Consider the following 20,265-nt stretch of genomic DNA (forward strand, 5'->3'; position numbering starts at 1 on the left):
GTTCACCATTGGGGTGCACTATACTGAGCAATGTACTAGTCCCTGGACTCACCATACTCTTTCTCCTTGATTTGCATATGCTGTTTCTTCTACCTGGAATTTTGCACCTTTCCCTCTGCCCTTCCTTATTCACCTGGTTTCTGCCTATTCATCCTCAGTTCTCTGCTTAGCTCAAATAGGACTCTTCCAGGCAGTCTTTCTGTCTCCCCAGTTCTGGGTTGGGAGCCTGTTTTAGGTGCTTCAGTGTACTCAGGACTTAGCTCTGAGTGTCACACTATTGCAGCTGCTTGTGTCCAGCGTGCATCCTGTTAATGGTGCATCTCAGAGTCTTGCCCATTGACTGAGCCTGGCCCACAGCAGAGACTCAGCGTCTTTCTAGCTGGCGTGGTTCCAAATCCAAGCCCATGTATGCTGGGCAGCCTCCAGAGCTTTCCTAACACTCAGCAGAGTCAGGGGTGGTATCCTAAAGTTCTGAGCTGAATTGGACAATGAGGAGGGTGAGGTGGGCAGGAAGCTTATTGTAAAAGTCCTATGTTCATGGCTAAAGGCTCTGGGACAGCCCAGCAGGTCTATTTATTTATTTATTTATTTACTTATTTTTATGCCTGCTAACTAACCAGTCACCCGAACAGACAGTCACTGGATTCTAACAAGGTCCAGGCTTTATCCCCAGTTACCATGACAACCAGGCTTCACGGTGATGGATGGTGTTGATTGACTGACAGACTCCTAGTTTCTTGGCTCTGTCCTTACTCCCCTTAAGTCATCTGCATACACATGGAACTGAGACTCTCAGCACCATCCTTCTGATTTTGTCTTGATTTTGAATTTCCACCTCTAACATCACTGCGAACAGCTTCATACTTAAAGGAGAAAAGCTGAGATGGTGTCAACATTCTTCCCAGAGCCATCCTTAGCTCTCTTTCCCATAGGCGGTATAATATGGCATACAGAACATGGTCTTTGGTCACAGGCCTTGGTTCAATCCCAGCTCTGTTATTTACTTAGTGTATAACCTGGGCAAGTCACAAGCTATCTAAGTTTAAACTATTTCAACCTACTCCTTTCTAAAATGGGACTGATTATTCCTATTGTGGCATGATGTGTGAACACTGAGTGAGTTAACACTTGGAATATCTCTACCCAGCACATAATAGTGCTTATGAAGTCACCAGGTGCCCTTGTCCTCCCCACTCACTCTTGGCCTAACCACTTATACTGCAGAAATGCCCATTAAGAAAACCTGATTTCAGAAACTCCTCGGCCTCCCTCTTTTTCTGACTTTTCAGATTCCAAATCAGGAGCCAAAAGCCTCAGTGTAGGCTGCAGCATTTCTGGCAACAGTAGTAATAGCAACACTTGACTGTGATTGCTAGCTCTGAACCAGGCACTGTCCTGAGCACATTACATGGCATGGATTAACTCATTCAACACTCACAACAACCCTAGGAGGTAGAGAGTATTAAAATCCCCATCTCACAGATGGGAAAACTGAGGCAAGAGAGGTTAAGCAATTTGCCCACATAGTCATTGGGCAGGGGTAGAATTCCAGCTCAGGTAGTCTCTGTTTCAGAATTTGGCCTTCAGCTATGCTGTCTCTTGTCATGGCTGAAATTATGCAGAAAAGTCAGAGCCTCTGAAGAACCCTTATCAAGTAGGAGGAAGACATGGGACTGCAGTCAACATTGCCTCCTTCTTCTGCCTAGCTTCCTTTCTCTGAGCTTCTTTGTAGAATGAGGTAGTCAGGGAATGAGGAGTTGGAAGGCTCCTTTCAGGACCACCATTGGCTACTCACCATGCATGATGAATGTTCCTCTGCAGAATAACAGTAGCATGATGAAATGGAGCATCCATTGTGTTTGAATATGGCATATCTTGCTTCAAGACCTGATTCTTGGGCCTGTTAGTCTTGGGTGACTTTGGCAAGTTACCTAACAATAAAAGCTAGTATTTATTGAAGACCTAATTGTGCCAGACACTTTTTAGGAATTCACTTATAGAAACAATTATTCCCATTTTAAAGATTGGGAGTATGAGGCAGAAAGCCATTAAATGAGTTACTCAAGTCACAACCAGAGAAGGTGAATGGTAGGACTCTGACCCCAGAGGTTACACTCTTAACCACCTCAATTTCTGCTTTTTCCAATCTTATTGAGCCTGTAAGATGGGTAAATCCTCCTTGTCTCAGAATATTGTTCAGAGTCTCCAATGAGATAATGCAGCTGAAAGTGCTTTATAAAATACAGTATGAGATATTAATCTAGCACGAGATATTACAAAACCGTGATTTGCATCTTCAATTAAAGAAAGAACTGTGACTCCTAGAATGTTTTAGAGGCATTGTCTATATAGGCTAAAGTCAGCCAATCCCCAAGTCCTCCTGGGGGGCTTGGCACATGCCAGGCTCTGTGCAGAGATTTGCAAACCCAAGAGATGACTTAGAAGCTTGTAGTCTTATAGGAAGAACAGACCAAGAAATTGACAACTACTAGAGTGAGCTAAATACTATGCTGGAGAGAAGCACAGGGATTCACTGGGGGCATAGACATAGGGCCCTTGGGGATTAAGAAAAGGCTGTCTAGAGCTGAGTGGGAGAAGCTCAATGAAAGAGATAAAGGGACTTTCTAGCACCTGCAAAGGCACCGAGGTACTCATTTTATTCTCAGGTGTTTTGGAAGAAGTGTGAGTTTTTTTTTTTGTTTTTTTTTTTTTTTTTTTTTTTTGTTTTTGAGACAGAGTCTCGCTCTGTCGCCCAGGCTGGAGTGCAGTGGCGCAATCTCGGCTCACTGCAAGCTCTGCCTCCCGGGTTCACGCCATTCTCCTGCCTCAGCCTCTCCGAGTAGCTGGGACTACAGGCGCCCGCCACCACGCCCGGCTAATTTTTTTGTATTTTTTTTTTTTTTTTTTTTTTTTTAGTAGAGACGGGGTTTCACCGTGGTCTCGATCTCCTGACCTCGTGATCCACCCGCCTCGGCCTCCCACAGTGCTGGGATTACAAGCGTGAGCCACCGCGCCCAGCCGAAGTGTGAGTTTCAATGGATAAACAGAAACACAAAGCGGACAGGTGAGTTAGCTAACACCTCCCAACTAGCCCAGCCACAGACTCCAATCATCTTTTCCAATGTGATGATAGAAAATAGACTATTAGATTCTCTTTCCCATTCTGAGGCTGTCTTTGGGGGCAACCAATATAGCAAAGCAATGTAGCAGATAAATCACAGCAACATGAATGGTATTTGTTTTTTGCAAAGAGATAAATAATGAACTACACCTGCTGTTTTCCACCTAATGCTTTTAATCTGAGAAATGACAGACTTGCGGTGTTCTGGCACCTTGGAAATCAAGCTGCCTGGTTCTGCCTGAGAGCCACAGACATGCAGCAGCTCCATGGAGGTGCGAGGGCGGCTCTCCCACCTGCACCACAGCCAAGACCATGTGGGAAACAAGTAGAAGACATGGTGGCCAGACTCATATCCTTTGGGCTCCTAGCCTGTCAAGTAGCCACAGAAACAGCTCACCTTGAGACCAGACTAGACTGAGAAGCAATCCAGCATCCCACTACCTCTGTACTTCCTTAAGGACCTCAACTGATTTGCATCTCTCTCTTTTCCACTCTGGAGTTTAAGTCACAGTGGCTTTTCTGAGTAGAATCTTGCTGCTGAGGAAACAAGTCCTCTGCAGGGTCTCCCTCATCTCCCATTATACTCCTAGCTTTGTCTGGCTAATCCCTACTTGTTCTACTTGTCTCTGGTTCCTTCTTCTGACCCCTACAGATGCCTTCCCTGACCCTGCTGCCCTGTGTCAGAGTCCTCCTCACACACTACAATAATTATCTGTTTCCTTGTCCATTTCCCCACACTTGACTCTCAGCTTATAAAGGTCAAGCACTCTCCTGAGTCATCTTTATTTATCAGCTAGCTCTAATACAGTAAAACGTCATTAGGTACTTATCAAAGTTGTCTCAAATGTTCTTAAAGCATTCCACTGTGTTCTTAAAGTCTCAGGATCGTGGCATTAGAGGTCACCTTAAAAGATCACTGGTCTTTTCTACCCTTCAAACCCTCCTGTACCCTCACAGGCAAACAGCCAGCCTCAGCTTGGTCTCCTGCATTGGTGAGAGCTAACTGCCTGCTGAAACACCTCATCTCTGCTTGACTTCTGACTGTGATAATGACTGACCTTATGCTAAGCCTAAACTTGCCTTCCTGTAGCTTTTGGCCTTTGGGTCCTAGTTCTTGCCCTTGCAACCACACAAATAAACCTAATTCTTCTTCCTCAAGACAACTCTCTGGAGGGTTTAATCCAGTTCTACTGGTCTCTCTTAAAGAGAAATCTTTTTTCCTTTCTTCAAGTAAATATCCTTAGTCACCTCTAATATTTTCAAAAGGATGTGGCTTTGAACATCTTCACCCTCATGCTTGTTCTTCTCTGATCATCCCCTATTTTTAAATTTTATTATGGTAAAAATACTTAACATGAAATCTACCCTCTTAGCCAATTTAACAGTACAATACAGTGTTGTTAACTATAGGGACATGTTGATGTCAGACCTTATCTTGCATAATTGAGACTTTATGGTCATTGATTAGTAATTCTACCTTTCCTCTTGCCCCCAGCCCCTGGCAACAACCATGATACCCTTGGATTCTATATATCTGACTATTCTTATATTTAATATAAGTGGAATCAGGCAGTCTTTATCCTTCTGTGACTGGCTTATTTCACATAGCAGTATATCCTCAAGATTCAATCGCATTGTCACATATGGCAGGATTTCCTTCTTTTTAAAGGCTGGATAACGTTCATTGAAGAAAATCATATTTTCTTATTTCATTTTTTAAAGTGTTTTTGCACACAGCTCTGAGTTTCTCTAATCTATGGAGAGGAGAGTGAGATTACTTCCTCCTTCATTTTACTAATTATAATTTGTACCCTGGTTTCATTACCCTACTGAGCGGGGAGTAATAGAAAACTCTAAGGCCTTTTCTTTTGTTCTCCTGCTAAGCTGTGTCTATTTCTCACTGTGCTTATTCATTTGGTATTTTGTCTGTAGGGTAGGATGTTAAAGTTTTCCCAATTCAGTCTCATTTTGCTGTGCTTGGTGATATGGTTTGGCTGTGTCCCCACCCAAATCTCATCTTGAATTGCAGTTCCCATAATTCCCATGTGTCATGGGAGGAATATGGTGGGAAGTAATTTAATCACGGGGGTAGTTACCCTCATGTTGTTCTCATGATAATGGGTGGGTTCTCATGAGTTCTGATGGTTTTATAAAGGGGTTTCCCCCTTTGCTTGGCACTTCTTCTTGGTGCCATGTGAAGAAGGATGTGTTTGCTTCCCCTTCTGCCATGATTGTGAGTTTCCTGAGGCTTCCCCAGCCATCCTGCACTGTGAGTCAATTACACTTCTTTCTTTTATAAAATCACCCAGTCTTGGGTATGTCTTTATTAGCAGCATGATAATGGACTAATACACTTGGTCAGTGTATCCACCCAGCCTTTTGAGGCCTTTTTAGATCCTGTTCCTTTAACTGACTTATCCTTGGCTTCTTCTAGTTGTTATTCTGAGTAGATATGATGGAACTGGTTACTAAGTCTGTATCCAAGGCCTGACAAAGGCATCAACTGAGACGGGATGCCAGAGTTCTGTGGCAAGCCACCAGAGATACTCTGTAGGACCACCGTACTCAACATCTGATCCGAGATCCAATGAAGAGGAATCATCTGGGATACTTGTCTGAAAAACAGATTCCTGATTTCATAGAAATATACAGTTAGAATTGATAGCGGTTGGGCCTAGTTACCTATATTTTTTAAAAGCACTCCAGATGATCTCAATGTATAGCCTGGGTTGGGACTGATCAACTCCAGAGCTCACTGAGTTCAAAAGCCCCAAACAAACTGCAGTTTGTTCTGGTCCAAAGTTAAGCCTAAGGAGTGCAGCCTGATGGGATGAGGTGGAGCAATGGCAGAGGATTGCCTGGTTCCATGAATATAGTCAGTCTATCCACACTACACACCTATCTGGGCAAGTTCTCTACAATGGCTCCAGACCTTTCTCTGTTCCTTTCACCCCAGACCCCCACCCCCAACTCTTTCTGTTTATCTCTCTGGTTCTGAGTCCTGACTTCCAATGCCAGTTTCAACTCCTGGATTTTGGTACCAGGTTTGACTTCCTCTGCCCTGATCCCAATTTGATAGTGTCATTTTCCCACAGGCTCACTGTAGACAGCTCTGATTTTGGCATCTCTTACAGCCTCTGATGAAAGACTCCTTTCTAGCCCTGATATATTGAAACAAAAAACTCTCGGGATACAGATTGGTCTTCATTTAAGACATGGCCCCTAGCCTGCTAACTTCTCAAGGGCAAGATCTTACCTTTGCAGATTTGCATCATATTCACATTAGTTATATTCTCAAGGTGTCTACATTGCCCAATATGCGATATACCGAGGATGGTACACAATAGGTGCTTACTACATTTTCCTCTCAGATGGCAGAATTCTTTTGTCTGAGGCAATAACTGAGATTAGTGAAGATACTGCAGGCTTCTAAACATGACAGACTTGAGCGTGAATCTCAGCTTCGCCTTTTTTTTAACTGTGTGGCCTTAGGCAATATAATTAACCTTCTTGAACCTCAGGCATCTCAGCTATAAATGAAAAGTATGAGCTAAGTGTCTAAGAGTGCTTGGGGTCTCAGGTTCTATGATTCTTTGTAAGTCACAGACTCCCCTTGCTGTCTGGGACCCACTTTGGGGTCCTTAGATGGTAAATCTCTGCAGTCAAGTCGTGCTTCTCAAGTCAGACTGGAATTCTCTTCTCCCAGCAGCACGTGGCAGGCTGTTGCCAGATCTTTCATGAGCATAATCACACCACAGGCATCCTCCAGCCCCCATTAATCAGCCTGTCCTGTCGCTTTAATTCAGCAGCACTCCACCATCCACCTAAGTAATCACTCTGGCTTCTGCCCATGAATTCTTTTCATCCACTTTTGTTTATCACTGTTGAAGCGTTTTTTAATCAAAACAATTAAATATGCTAAATATTCCCCCAATTAGTAATGCATTAAAAATTAAAAGTGTTTGAATGGAAATGGCAGAAGAAGCCCTTTGCTCAGTGCTGAGTGCCAGTGCCCAGAGCATCACTTTCCCCAAGCACTTTCAGGTCAGGAGTGACTCAGAAACTGATATCCAAAGAGGCACAGAGGGCTGCAGCTGAAAGGGGTCTTGGAGATGACAACCTCTTCTTTCCATAAATGGGAAGCAAAGGCCCAGTGGGATCATGGGCCTTTCCTAGGATCATACAGGGTGTTAGTGACTGGAATTTGAATTTAGGACTAATGACTTCTAAGTTTCCTTCCATCAGAAACCCTTACCAAAAGACTCAGGGCATTCGTTTATTTACTCATTGTTTTCATTCATCAATCATTTATTCTGAAAGTACTTACTGAACATGGCACACACCACATTGCTATGCTAACAAGACAATGGTGAATTAGATGCAAGTCCTTGACCTTGTAGAGTTTGGTGTTTAATGGGGACACAGGCAAATAAACTTTGATGCTCAATACTCCCTTGAAAATAGTGAATCTAATCTTTAGCTCAACTGAATGACAAGTCCAAATTATTTTTCCTTTATGGTTGATAGAATAACAGTGTGACTGGAAATAATTATTTTGTATAGTTGTAGTTTAAAGGAATGATGTGTCAAAATACAAACTCCCGTTTACAACTTCCAGAAGACTCCTTTAGCTACCGAAAAGGTTGAACTCTGTAGCATGGGCAATATTCCTCCAGTCTATTTATCTAGTTTTAGCTTGCCAGGCATACCTGGGGTTGGAAATCCAGCTCTGTTAATTTACATAGCAATGTGGCCTTACTGCTTTGAGAATTATTTTCCTCATCTGCAAAATGCAGGTTCCTCAGTGGGTCCTCAGATGTAGACAAATAGAGAGATGGCTAATGTGGGCCTGACAGTCTTTATGGAGTCTGAAGGGCAGGTAAACTTTCCATGGTGATCCATCCATCTTCCAGCAAGACTTTGGCCTCTCTGGGGTGCAAAGAGGACCTGGACAAAAAGAATTGTGATGAAGATGATCATTCAGGCACAGAGAACATTGGTAGCTCTGAAAAAAGAGGGAATTATTCAGATCCAAAAATGGTTCATGGAGTAAATGACATTTGAATGGAAGCTTGAGTAGCCTTTGGAAAGATGATGGAAAGGGTGGAGGAGAGGCATTTATAGTGGGGCAAATATGCGTAAAAGTTCAGAGTAATGGTGCCCATCATGGGCCAGGCACTGAGGTAGGCATGGGGGCAAATGCAGATGGATGAGATAGAATTATTGCCTCAAGGTGGCTCAATAAAGAATGGTCAAAGGAAAGAGTGCTAGCATTTTTTACCAACTAGTATGTGCAACACATATCTCTTCTCATTTCAAGAATTATTTTCGTTGGAACCATGCAGAAGAGAAAACTGAAATTGGCTTAAAGAACCAGGCTTTCAACCTAGGCCTTTTGGACTCCAAAGCTGAAGCTAGCTTTTACTACTGTGACATAATTGTACCATGTCAAGGGTCTTTTAATAACTCAACATTTTGTGTTTCTCTGTCTCCCTGTTGCAGGTATTACCAGCAGAGATATCATGACATGTTTTGGAGGCTCCTTGGGCATTCAATATGAAGGCACAATAAATGTTGGTGGAGGTTTATCAGGAGACCATTGTGAACGATTTGGAGGTGGCAAAACTGGCAAGTGTTTAGCAATAGATCTCCCAAAAAGAGAAGCCAGGCTTTCCTTTGGCACACACTGGGACATGGAAGCTATGTTTTTTCCCAGTTGATTTCATTTTAGTCAATGATCAGACTGCATAGATGCTAAATACCCCAAAGCAATGACCTGCAGTGGCTCTATTTTGAATCTACTGTGGGCTTAAAATCACCTTAGAAATACTTACCTTTATAAGGGGCACCCTCCTAGATTTCAAGGGTTAGACAAAGATCCAAGTAAGAACTAGAATAAAAGGAATCTGGAAACTGGGCTGTTTGAATGAAGGCCCATCATATTACAGTTCAGAGGGAGGAAATAAGGCTGTTGAGAGAGAATATGGTTACCGATTCCAAGCTCGAAGAATAATTATTAGAGAGGGATTGTACAGGAATCTTTTATGGCATTTCCTGTACAAGTCAATTGGGGTGTTCATGTGTTCATTTACTCATCCATTCATCAAACAGGTATTGAGTTTTTTCTCCCCAAATGGGAGACACAGAGGATACACAGATGATGAAGAAGTTTATAATGCAGTGGGTGGAATAGATATTAAACAGGTTCAAGCTATTCCTATTGCATTATGTTACCTGTACCTCAGGGCCTTAAGTCAAATTGTTTCCTCTCTCTTACTATCCTCTCTTCATTTACCTGGCAAATACTCACTTACCTTTGTAGACAATTCACCTTTCTTCCTGACTGCCTCCCACACCTCCTACTGTATAGCTGACTAGTTTCTTTCGCTGTGCCTCCACTGAGTTCTATAGTAACATCTGTAGTACCTGTAGCACCTATAATGTTCGATTGAACCTATTCAGCATATAGCAGGCACTGAGTAAATATTTGACATATGAATGAATGAGTGAATGAATGAATAAATGAATGACCACCCATTTCCTGTCCTCCTTATCCGCCATGTGGGCCAGGCCGTCCTCTCAGTATTTCTCCACTCCAGAGGATGGGTCTATTTCTGAGTCTTGGTCCTTCCCTTCTGCCTTGTCCTGCTAGCTAACCAACAACAGTAGAAGAATGGTAAACATCTAAGGAAAACATGTAAACTTTTTCCAAATCTCATTAGTGGGGTTGTCAACCAGTCCTTGGGCTTTTTGGGAAATGAGTTAATGCAGTTTATCCTCTTGATGGCAGAAAGGGAGAGGAAGGCTATGGCTGTGGAAGACATCATTTCTCGGGTGCGAGGTGGCAGTTCTGGCTGGAGCGGTGGCTTGGCACAGAACAGGAGCACCATTACATACCGTTCCTGGGGGAGGTCATTAAAGTATAATCCTGTTGTTATCGATTTTGAGGTAAGTCTTTTCGCAGTTGAAGAAACTCTACGTCCATGAGGAATGAAAGTGAAGCAGACCAGATCATTTCATATTTCTTATTATGAGCCCATCAAAGAACAAGATTAAATGTAACGGCACACTGAACTAGTGGCCTTGCTTGTGTCTGACTCCAGGGAGTGCATGACTTCAGACCCAGCCACGGGACAGCTGGGATCAGAAGCTGACGATCTGGTCAGTGCCCAGTTTTACACTGTTCATCCCAGAAGTTCCTCAGCATTAGATCACATTAGGCAAATTTTGATTTTTATTTATACATAAAAGACTTTAAAAATCACATGGACTAAATTAGGGGGTGGCAAACTTTTTCTGTAAAAGGTCAGGTAGTAAATATTTTAGGTTTTGTGGGACACATACAATCTGTGATACACAAAGTAGTAGTAGTAATTCTTATTTTTTCTCTTCTTCATCAAATCTCTTTAAAAATACAAAAGTCATTCTTAGCTCAAAGGCCATACAAAAATAAGCTGTGGGTTGGACTTGGACCCAGGCTGCAATTTGCTACCATGTTCCAGTTATCTCATCTCTCCATTAGAGGAACCTCTGGCATAGATACTATTCCCTCTCATTAAAAAGACTGGGAAACAGGCTCTGAAAAATCAAGTGAAAATGTCTGAGTTCATAGAGCTCAGAAGTGGCAATGCTTGGATTTCAGACCTTTGGACTTCATATCCAGTTCTCACTTCTCTCTATCCTAGCACCTCCCTTAAAGCAGTGGCCCTCAACTACTAGGGGCAGTTTTGCTCCATAGAGGAAATTTAGCAATGTCTAGAGATGTTTTTGATATTTTTGTCACCACCCACAGTGGGGCAAGGAGGTGTTACTGGCATCCAGGAGGCAGAGGCCTGGGATGCTGTTAAACATCTTTCCATGCACAGAACAGACCCCACAGCAAAGAAATATCTAGACTCAAGTGCCAATAATGCCAAAGTTGAGAAACCCTGCCTTAAATGCTTAACCTCATAAAGTATGGAAAACTGTATTCTAACCACAAAGGAAGTGATAGTTCTAGCAGTTGCCAAACTACTTCTGTCAATACACAGTGTAGTCCATTCAAAATAAGACTGCATTTCAGACTTTGAAGCAAAAGATCATCATTTTCTCACCCATTTTCTCCCCACCCTTGCCTATTTTTCTACATATATGTAATATCCCAGATATGGATATAGTCCTCCTCTTAAAACATATACCTACAGTTAAACCTAGAAGTCTATTCTAACACCCTGGTTTCTGTGAAGAAAGAGGTCAGATGGATTAACCTTGATTTCATTTCTTCTTCAATAAGTAAGAGACCATTTTCACGCAACTGTAATTCACATACGGTTTGAAAATTGATATCATCAAGCTGTTAGTGATTTGTGCAAAAACTATAAAATTGATATCAGGAGTAATATATAAACTTTCACAGGCAAGAGGTGAACTTGGTGTTTGCCTTAAGAAAAACTTCCCTGGGAAGACTCAGGGTCATCATTTGGAGAAGACCACTACAGTCTTTTGGGAAAAAGAGCCCAGGCTTTGGTAGGGTTGGGAGGGAGGAGAAAGATGTAATTTAGGTGGTAGCTCAGCCGCTTTTTCAATGTGTGACCTTTGACAAGTTACTTCCCTCACTGAGCCTGTTTCTTGCTCTAACACATACAGATATTTCACAAGACTCAGATCGGAAGTTACTTAGTAAATGTCAGTTGAAGAAACAGCTTCAGCACAATATCTCAAAATTGGCAAATGATGGAGTCTAATTTGAGTCATGTTGACTGACACTAACATCCTCAGTCTCTTCACAACTCATGTTGCCCCCTGAGAAGTTCGGACTTGATGCATTAAGCCACGGGCAGGCTTTATAGCAGGGAAGTAACACAGCTAGCAATGCGCTTTAAAAAGAAAACGCTCACAGGGAAATAAAGGGTGATATGAAGAAGAGAGAGATTACAGATAAGGGGACCAGGTAGGAGTTATTTGGAGCCTGATATTCAGCGTGGAAACAGCATCTTATTCCCTTGCATATCCCCCAGAGTTCAGCAGTGCTTATTTATAGCAGGTACTTAGAGTTTGTGAATGTAGAAGTCCTGTTATGTTACGTTTGTGTTATGTTATTTTGCTATGTTGTGTTGTGTGATATATTATTATGCATTATCCTGTGTTGCTATATTGTATCATTTGACCTCTGAGTCTTTTTTCTCATCTGCAAAATGGGAACAAGATCATTGCCAATACCTTTTCAAGCTCTAACGTCCTAAGATCCCTTTTCTCCACCTCTCTCTCCTCCTTTAACTCCACCAGTCCACCCTATGGAGTGCTTCCTCTCTTCCTGTGGTTCCTGGGAGGGAGAGATCTGAGGTGGGGAACTGGGTGCAGACCCCCACTGGAAGGTCAAAGAGAAATTGCTCAATGGTCCTGGCTTTCCCTGGAACTAAGAGTCATCTCTGAGCAGGCCAACAGGGCAGCCTATTCTACGCTGACTTCCTAACAATGGGACTGAATTCCCTGAACTTCCAGTAAGTGGTTTTCTCCCCTTGGCTGGGGACCCTACCAGTCCTGATATTACCTGCCTGCTGACCTCAACCGCAGCCCCTGACCACAGGCCAAAGTCTGTTTGCCACAGGTCTTTCTGTACACATTTCCAGGAACTCAGTCAAAGCTATTGTCAGTGCCCTCAGTTGACTTCTGTTTCCAGGGAAGTGCGACTACCGTAACGTGGCTCAGTCCTACTTCTGACCTCCTCTGTGACCTTGGCAAATCACTTCCCCTTTGGGGGCCTCAGGTTCCTCTCCTTAAAATGAGACATCTGGAGAAGTGCCTTCCTTTTATGAAAGTATTAAAATGTATAACGTTATAAGCATGCTGAAGATAACCATACGTGCATGCAATTTGAAAAACATGGTTTTTTTTTGTTTTTTTTTTTTTACCATTATCACATGCAACTAACAAAAATGGTGCTTTATTTTTTGTCATTCTTCCTTGTACAGTAGTATCTCACATTCAGTACTTCTTCAGATCCTCATAAGAAATCTGGGAATTAAGTATTATTCCCATTTTCTAGAAAATGAGGATCAGACTTAGGGGCAGTTAGGCCACATAGCTAGAAAGGGAGTCACATTTACTTAGCTTTTACCATGTGACAAGCCTTTCCCCTGTATCATCTCCCTTAATCCTCACAATAATCCTGGAGGGTGCAATGACTGTTCTTCCTTTACAGATGAGGAAAGAGGCTCCGGGTGTCATGTGCCAAAGATCATACAGTTGGAAGCAGGGTAGCTGGGGTTTGAAGCCAGGTTTTCTGGCTCCAGATTCAATGCTCCTTGTGCTTCATCTGCTACTTCTCAATCGAGGCAATTGTTTTCCCCAAGGAATATTTGGCAATGTCAGGAGACAGTTTTGGTTTTCACAACTGGAAGGGGGCTGCTGGCATGTAGTGGGTAGAGGCCAGAGACTCTGCTAAACAGCCTACAGTGCATAGGACAGCCCACTCCTGCCAATAAAGAATTATCCAACTTGATACGCAATAGTGCCGAAGTTGAGAAACCCTGGACTACGGTCATGCCTGGAATGGGTTGCATCAGTTGTAAATAACCCCCACCCAGCCGCATGTAGCCGCCACGGTTACACCATTAGGGAAATTGCTCAGCAATGACAACAACACTACCTGTCAAGGATTTTATTAATTCCTGCATTGAAGGCTGACAATCAAAACACACACTTTTCCTGCTTCCTAAACGTGGTGGAGGGGGCAGATGCGTTGGCGCAAATAACTTCTAAGCCCACTTGGGATTGCGAGTGCACAGGTTTCAGAGTTAGTAGGTGACTCTTGTAAGGAATGCACACATTGCTCCAGGATTATTGTGAGGATTCAGGGAGATGATACAGGGGAAAGGCCTGTCATATGGTAAAAGCTAAGTAAATGTGTCTCACGTCCTAGCTGTGTGGCCTGGGACTTTTAACTGCCCCTCTCTAAACCTGATCTTCATTATTATTTCTTAATAATTGTGTGATTCTGAGCCAGTCACTTAAACACTGAGCCTCCCTTTCTTCTGCTGGGAGCTGAGGCGTTTAATACCTATGTCACAGAGTGGCTGTGAGGATCCAAGATGGTGGGATAAATTGGGTGTCTGTGTTTGTGCCTGGCATGTATCAGGCCTTCCAGAAGCTTGGTGGCTGGTTCTTGGGCTCTGGGAATGTAGATCCCAGGGAGGGGCCCTGTGTTCTTTCTGTGCCCACAGATGCAGCCTATCCACGAGGTGCTGCGGCACACAAGCTTGGGGCCTCTGGAGGCCAAGCGCCAGAACTTGCACCGCGCCTTGGACCAGTATTTGATGGAATTCAACGCCTGCCGATGTGGGCCCTGCTTCAACAATGGGGTGCCCATCCTCAAGGGCACCAGCTGCAGGTGCCAGTGCCGCCTGGGTCGCCTGGGCCCTGCCTGTGAGCAAACACAGACAGAAGGTAAGGTCCGTGCATCCCTACCCAGTTCCAGCCTGGCCCAGTTCAAAGGGGCCAGTGCAAAAAGGACTTTTGGGGTTCCCAGCCCCTCCTTTTGGAGCTCTCCTAGCCACTACCCAGGAGCCACCCTTGAGGGTTCTATTACTCACCCATCACACTTAGTGGTTCTTGTGCTTTTTCCTTGCAATCAAGACCTTTTCTCAGATGAGAACTGTTTTATCATGTCACCAAGATGTATATGGACAAGAGGATTCATTTCTGGAGCAGTAAACTAGTTTCCTAGGGCTATCATAACAAATCATCACAAATTAGGTGGCTTGTAACAACAGAAGTATATTGTTTCAGACTCCTGGAAGCTAGAAGTCCAAAGTCAGGTGTGTTGGCTAGGTTGGTTCCTGCCAGAGACTGAGGGAGTATATGGTCCATGCCCCTCTGCTATCTTTTGGTGGTTGTCAGCAGTCCTTGGCGTTTCTTGGCTTATAGATGCATCACTCCAGTCTCTGCCTCTGTCTTCATCTGGCATTCTTCCCTCTATAACTGTTTCTCTTCTTATAAGAACCACTAGTCACTGGAGGTTAGAGCCCACCCTAATCCAGCATGACCTCATTTTAATGTGATTTCATCTGCAAAGATCCTATTTCCAAATAAGGTAATATTCACAGGTAACAAGGGTTTGCCTTGAACATATCTTTTGGGGAAACACAATTCAACTCACTAAAAGAGATAGGTAGTTGTCATTATAGTGTAAGGAGTTATGACTAAAAACAAGGTTTGGGCAAGGAAGGTTTAAATGCAGATCACTGCAACATGAACAAACTGGTACCAGGGAAGAAATTTATCAAACAAGCATTAAAAGTCCATCCCTTAAAAATGAAGAAGTCTGGGGACATGGATGTGAATCCCAGATACTTTACTAAGTCACTGTGAGACACTAATTATTCACGCCTTTCTGGGTCTTAGCTTTCTCATCTATGCTCCCTTTTAGCCCCAAGAGTCTCTATGCATGTTCCCATTCCCAAGCTCCCAATTTTTCAGGCATATGAAACTGTTTATATGGTACATAAAATGATGGCAAAACGTATGGGCTACCTAATCAATGTGTACATTAACCTAAATTGGCTATTGCAATGAAGAAAACACAAAGGGAAAAAGAAAGAAGTCTCGATGGGAAATCCAAGGTATTACAATTGACTCCAGAAAACAAACGGTTGAAGCACAAGGTGGAGGGGGCTGAAGCCATGTGGCCCAATGGCCATGTGAAAGAAACAGGCCAATCATTAGTCCCAGTTCACTCAGTGGGAGCCTGATACAGAGGGCCCCAGAGTGAAAGATGGGTTAACAGAAGTCAAGACCCCTGGATAAGATTCTTCTCTGGCATACCAAGATCTTTGTTCTTGGTGCCACACTTCACCAGATACTAGCAAAGCAAAGCAGGCAAGCCAGGGAAGTGGGACAGCTCAAACCTATGTACTAAGAAGATCTGGAAAGATTGGGAACTTTTGGCATGAAGAAGAAAGACTCAGAAAGGACAAGTCCCACATAAACTGCCATATGGGAGGACATAGAAATTGTATTTTATGGCCACTGAGATTAGGTTGTAGGACTAAAGGAGAGAAGCTATAGCAAAGGAATTAGGGCTTAATGAGGGAGGACTTTCTGCTGCATGCACTGTGGCAGGGGTGAGGGAGGGGGATAGATGACCACTTTTCAGGGAGTTGTAATGGAAGAGATTCATTCTTCCAAGGGATGGTTGGGCAAGACAGCCTCGAGGTCCTTCCTACCCCCAGAATCTCTGAGTCTCTGACCTAAACAAGGGATAGCAACATGGTGAGCAGTTGGTAGTTTGAAGCTTAAAATCTTTAAATGCAAAATTGGATTTAAATATTTTAAGCTTCAAACTACAAATACCAATTTCTTTAGGATTCAAGGGGATCTTCATGCAGTAGACCTGGTTTTAAAATCAGATGATGTTGAGTTATTATTTCCTCATTGGGAGAGTAGTTCTAAGTAGGAGGCAGGATAGCATAGCTCAGGTATCAAACTGATCTTTAGTTTTTTGTTTTTGTTTTTGTTTTTCTTTTGAGATGGAGTCTTACTCTGTCACTCAGGCTGGAGTGCAATGGCGTGATCTCGGCTCACTGCAACCTCCTCTTCCCGGGTTCAAGCGATTCTCCCATCTCAGCCCGCCCCGCCCCCACCCCGAGTAGCTGGGACTACAGGCACGCACCATCATGTCTGGCTAATTTTTGTATTTTTACCAGAGATGGATTTTTGCCATGTTGGCCAGGCCGGTCTCGAACTCCTAGTCTCAAGTGATCTGCCCGCCTCAGCCTCCCAAGGTCCTGGGATTACAGGCATGAGCCACTGCATTCAGCCCAGGTCTTTAATTTCTAAGCTGCTGATTTCCATCTGGGCATACCCTGTAAAATAAGATTATATTGGAACCTTCCTTAAAGGTTGTGTTGAGGATTAAACTAGTTAACACTTGTGGTAGGCTCTATTATAATAAGCAAAAGAAGAGACAGCTTCATGTGGGATGTTTCATTGATAGAGGATTGTTCTGGGTTGTTACTTGTTCAAATTCCTCCTTTGCTGGCCAAAGGGGATAGAATCTGGGTCCCAGTGAGCTGCCTGTGTCCTGTGGGAGGTATGCTGAAAGAGGTAAGCCAAGAGGGTGAGTGAAAGCCAAAGACCTTATGAAGGAGCATGCAGAGAATACAAACCAAGAAGACCAACTCCCAGGGCCAGTTCCATCTTTCTTGTGTGAATTGGAAAAAAGACACTGCCTGGTAGGTGGGTGAATTGGGAGAGAAAAAGAAAACCACTCTGGATTGATACAGCTGAGCTCAAGGGCCCAGGGCTTTCCTGACTTCCCAAGCAGGGTATGGACTGGGTTGTAGCCGCCATTTTCCCACTGGCCAGGCAGCATTCCCAAGGGGACCAAAGATCAATGAACAGAAAAAATAACTAAGCCTTATTAGTAACAGCCATTATAGCTGCATGTATATGAACTCATTTATTTTCCCAAGAAACTTATGACATAAATGCTATTATGAGTCCCAATTTACAGATGAGGAAAACAGGGCAGAAGGAAGGTTGGATAGTTTGCTCAAGGTCACCCAGCTGGGGAATGAAAGCGACAGGATTTGGACCTGGGACCCAATCTTTTAACAATTACACCCTACTGAGTCACATCCTAAGAGTGAGGAAATTTGGGGAATGAGAGTAGAGGGTCTGAGACAACTTCAGTAAGTATCATTTTGGGGAGTGGAAAGTGGGGTATGTACCAGTTCATGGTTATCAACCTGGCCTGGCTTAAAGGAACAGATGTGAGCCTTGCCAGAGTAATTTAATTATAGCACTCCAAGGGCCCTCAGAACCAGTGACTTGCTAGGATCCCTGTCCACACAGCATAGAGACAGGAAGAAGGGGGAGTGTGGGATACCCAGACATGCCTCTCCATGGTCCAGTGCCAGGCTCAGTGGCATGCGCACTGAGACACCTGCACACATGGTGGGCATCAGAGAAGGTGTGGGCATTATGTAATGATCTGCAGGGAGGGAGGAGACAGAGGGCTGCTCCCGAGGTCCCATTCCTCCTGCATTCAGTTGCAGGCAGTGCACTTAGTTCATTGCAGGCAGCTCATGGCGCTCCATCAACCTGGTTCCAAGCAAGGTGTGGACATCAGGTGGCCTTGGGGCTGTCATACTGAATTTTCAGCCTGATGGAGACTGGGCTGGCAAGGAAGTCTGAGGCAGGCTAGTCAAATTCCATGGAGGCCCATTACAGTCCCTGGGAATTTTCCCAGTAAACCTGTGCCTATGGCACAGAGGTGGGAGAAAGAGACAGAAAGCCTTGCTGTGGCTGCCCCATCAGGGAGTAGTATAATTACAGAGCTGGAAGGAACTTGGAGATAATCCAATCCAATGATATTCACACTGTGATCTGAGGAGCCTTGGGGTCTCAGAGCTGCCCCAGCAGAGGAGGGCGAGCCTGACAGACATCCAGCTTCAAATAGAGCAGCTCTACTTTCATCTGACTTAGAGATTGGGGGTCCATGTAAGATTTCATTTAGGAAAAATGAAATTGTGATGAAAAAAAAATAACGATTGAAAAAAACCACTGGATTAGTCCATCCTTCTCATATGACAGCATCCAAAACTCAGGCGGAGCCCCAGGCTGGGTAATTCTCTGAGCTAGATTTCCAGATAGTCCATGGTCAGTGCATGTGTTCAGATGCTCTGTGCAGAGAGCCTGTCACCCTCTGCAGCTCCATTGCCAGAATCGAGGGGTTTTGATTTGCAAATCCTCATACAAAGGCTTAGCAATCCTCTCCAGGGAGGTGTCTGGCCAAACTTTTTCTCTGACTCCCCAGTGGGGCAGTGCTCCCTGCTCTTCACACCCTCCAGTGACTCTGTGTCATTCTTCCAAGGGAGCACACCTCCTGCCTCTCTCCGCTATCCGTCTTCCATGGAACTGTGGATTCCAATTTCATGAGATGGGCTCCCAGGGGCCGCTTCTCACTCCATCCAGAGTTTCAAATTAAGTGCAAGGCAGTGAGCACAGAGGTCTTGGTTGGCTACCTGAAGGCATTTCCCCAAGGAGGGATTGCAGACCATTCTCAGGCAACAGGATGGCCTTCCCTCCTCAGTAGCAGCTCTGCAACTCCCTGGACAGAGCCCCCAGGGGCAATTAAAAGCCTGCCTGCCATGGTCTCCGCAGTGAAACTGCCCTTGCTACATCTGGACTAACAAAGGAGCAAAGACCCTATGTACCTTATCCGTATGTACCTCCAACAAGCTGCAGTTGACCAAAGGAGGGGAGGCCAGTCCCTCTCCCAAGGGTCCCACCCACCCCTCCCTGTTCGTCACCAGACAGGCCCTTCCCTCTTAGCCTTATGCTAACCTCCTCCTCCCTGGGAAATTTCCTCTGCAGGAGCCAAAGCAGATGGTAGCTGGAGTTGCTGGAGCTCCTGGTCTGTGTGCAGAGCAGGCATCCAGGAAAGGAGAAGAGAGTGTGACAATCCAGCACCTCAGAATGGAGGAGCCTCATGTCCAGGGCGGAAAGTACAGACGAAGGCTTGCTGAGGGCCTCTGGGCACAGGCTGGAGCAGATCCTGTGGATGTCGACCCCTGCACTGACTATTGGATAAAGACTTCTTTCAACTAAGAGAAGATGCAAATCAGCACACTTTTTTCTTTGTTCTGCCAGCTTCCAGGCCTAAGACTAGGTTTTGCTATCTACAGCCAACTATTCTATTACTTACAAAACTCAATCATTTTATTCAGCAACTGGATGTTGACTGTTAACTAGAAGCTCTGTCCTACTCGCAGCACTTTGGATCATCAAAAAAATAAAGTAAAACAGAAAACTGAGAAAACTCAATCCATGACCAGGAAGAACTTACAGGATGTTAGAGACAAAACAAGCAGACACCTGAAACAATCAACACCCAATAAAACAAAGTAGGATGAGAATTCTCTTAGTTCTTTGATAACAATATTTGTTCATTCATAGAAACATTATTAATTGATAGGGTAAGCACTCTGAAATAATGAGAAAAATATTAAAAATTGGTGAGTTATTTCAATTTTCCTTCATTTGAACTCATTTATTAATTCAATTAATCTCTCTAGTTCCCTTAAGTTCTTACCACAAATGTGACGTTCTCCTGATTATTTTCTCATGGAATACTTCTTTTCCTACATTGCAATTTTCACAAC

At 44.0% G+C, this 20,265-nt stretch overlaps 1 protein-coding gene across 1 annotated transcript in view; it reads left to right on the forward strand.

The window, feature by feature from the left end:
• The window catches only part of C8A (complement C8 alpha chain), a 64,486-nt gene extending 44,470 nt beyond the window's left edge, over positions 1–20,016 (forward strand). The window contains exons 8-11 of the mRNA XM_003265135.2: positions 8,624–8,749; positions 9,912–10,069; positions 14,323–14,545; positions 19,478–20,016. Coding sequence (XP_003265183.1) covers positions 8,624–8,749; positions 9,912–10,069; positions 14,323–14,545; positions 19,478–19,629 — 659 coding nt within the window. The 3' untranslated portion in view covers positions 19,630–20,016. The remainder of the gene's footprint in view (positions 1–8,623; positions 8,750–9,911; positions 10,070–14,322; positions 14,546–19,477) is intronic.
• The last annotated feature ends 249 nt before the right edge of the window (positions 20,017–20,265 follow it).

Source organism: Nomascus leucogenys, chromosome 5 (assembly GCF_006542625.1).
Source record: "Nomascus leucogenys isolate Asia chromosome 5, Asia_NLE_v1, whole genome shotgun sequence".
NCBI lineage: Eukaryota > Metazoa > Chordata > Mammalia > Primates > Hylobatidae > Nomascus > Nomascus leucogenys.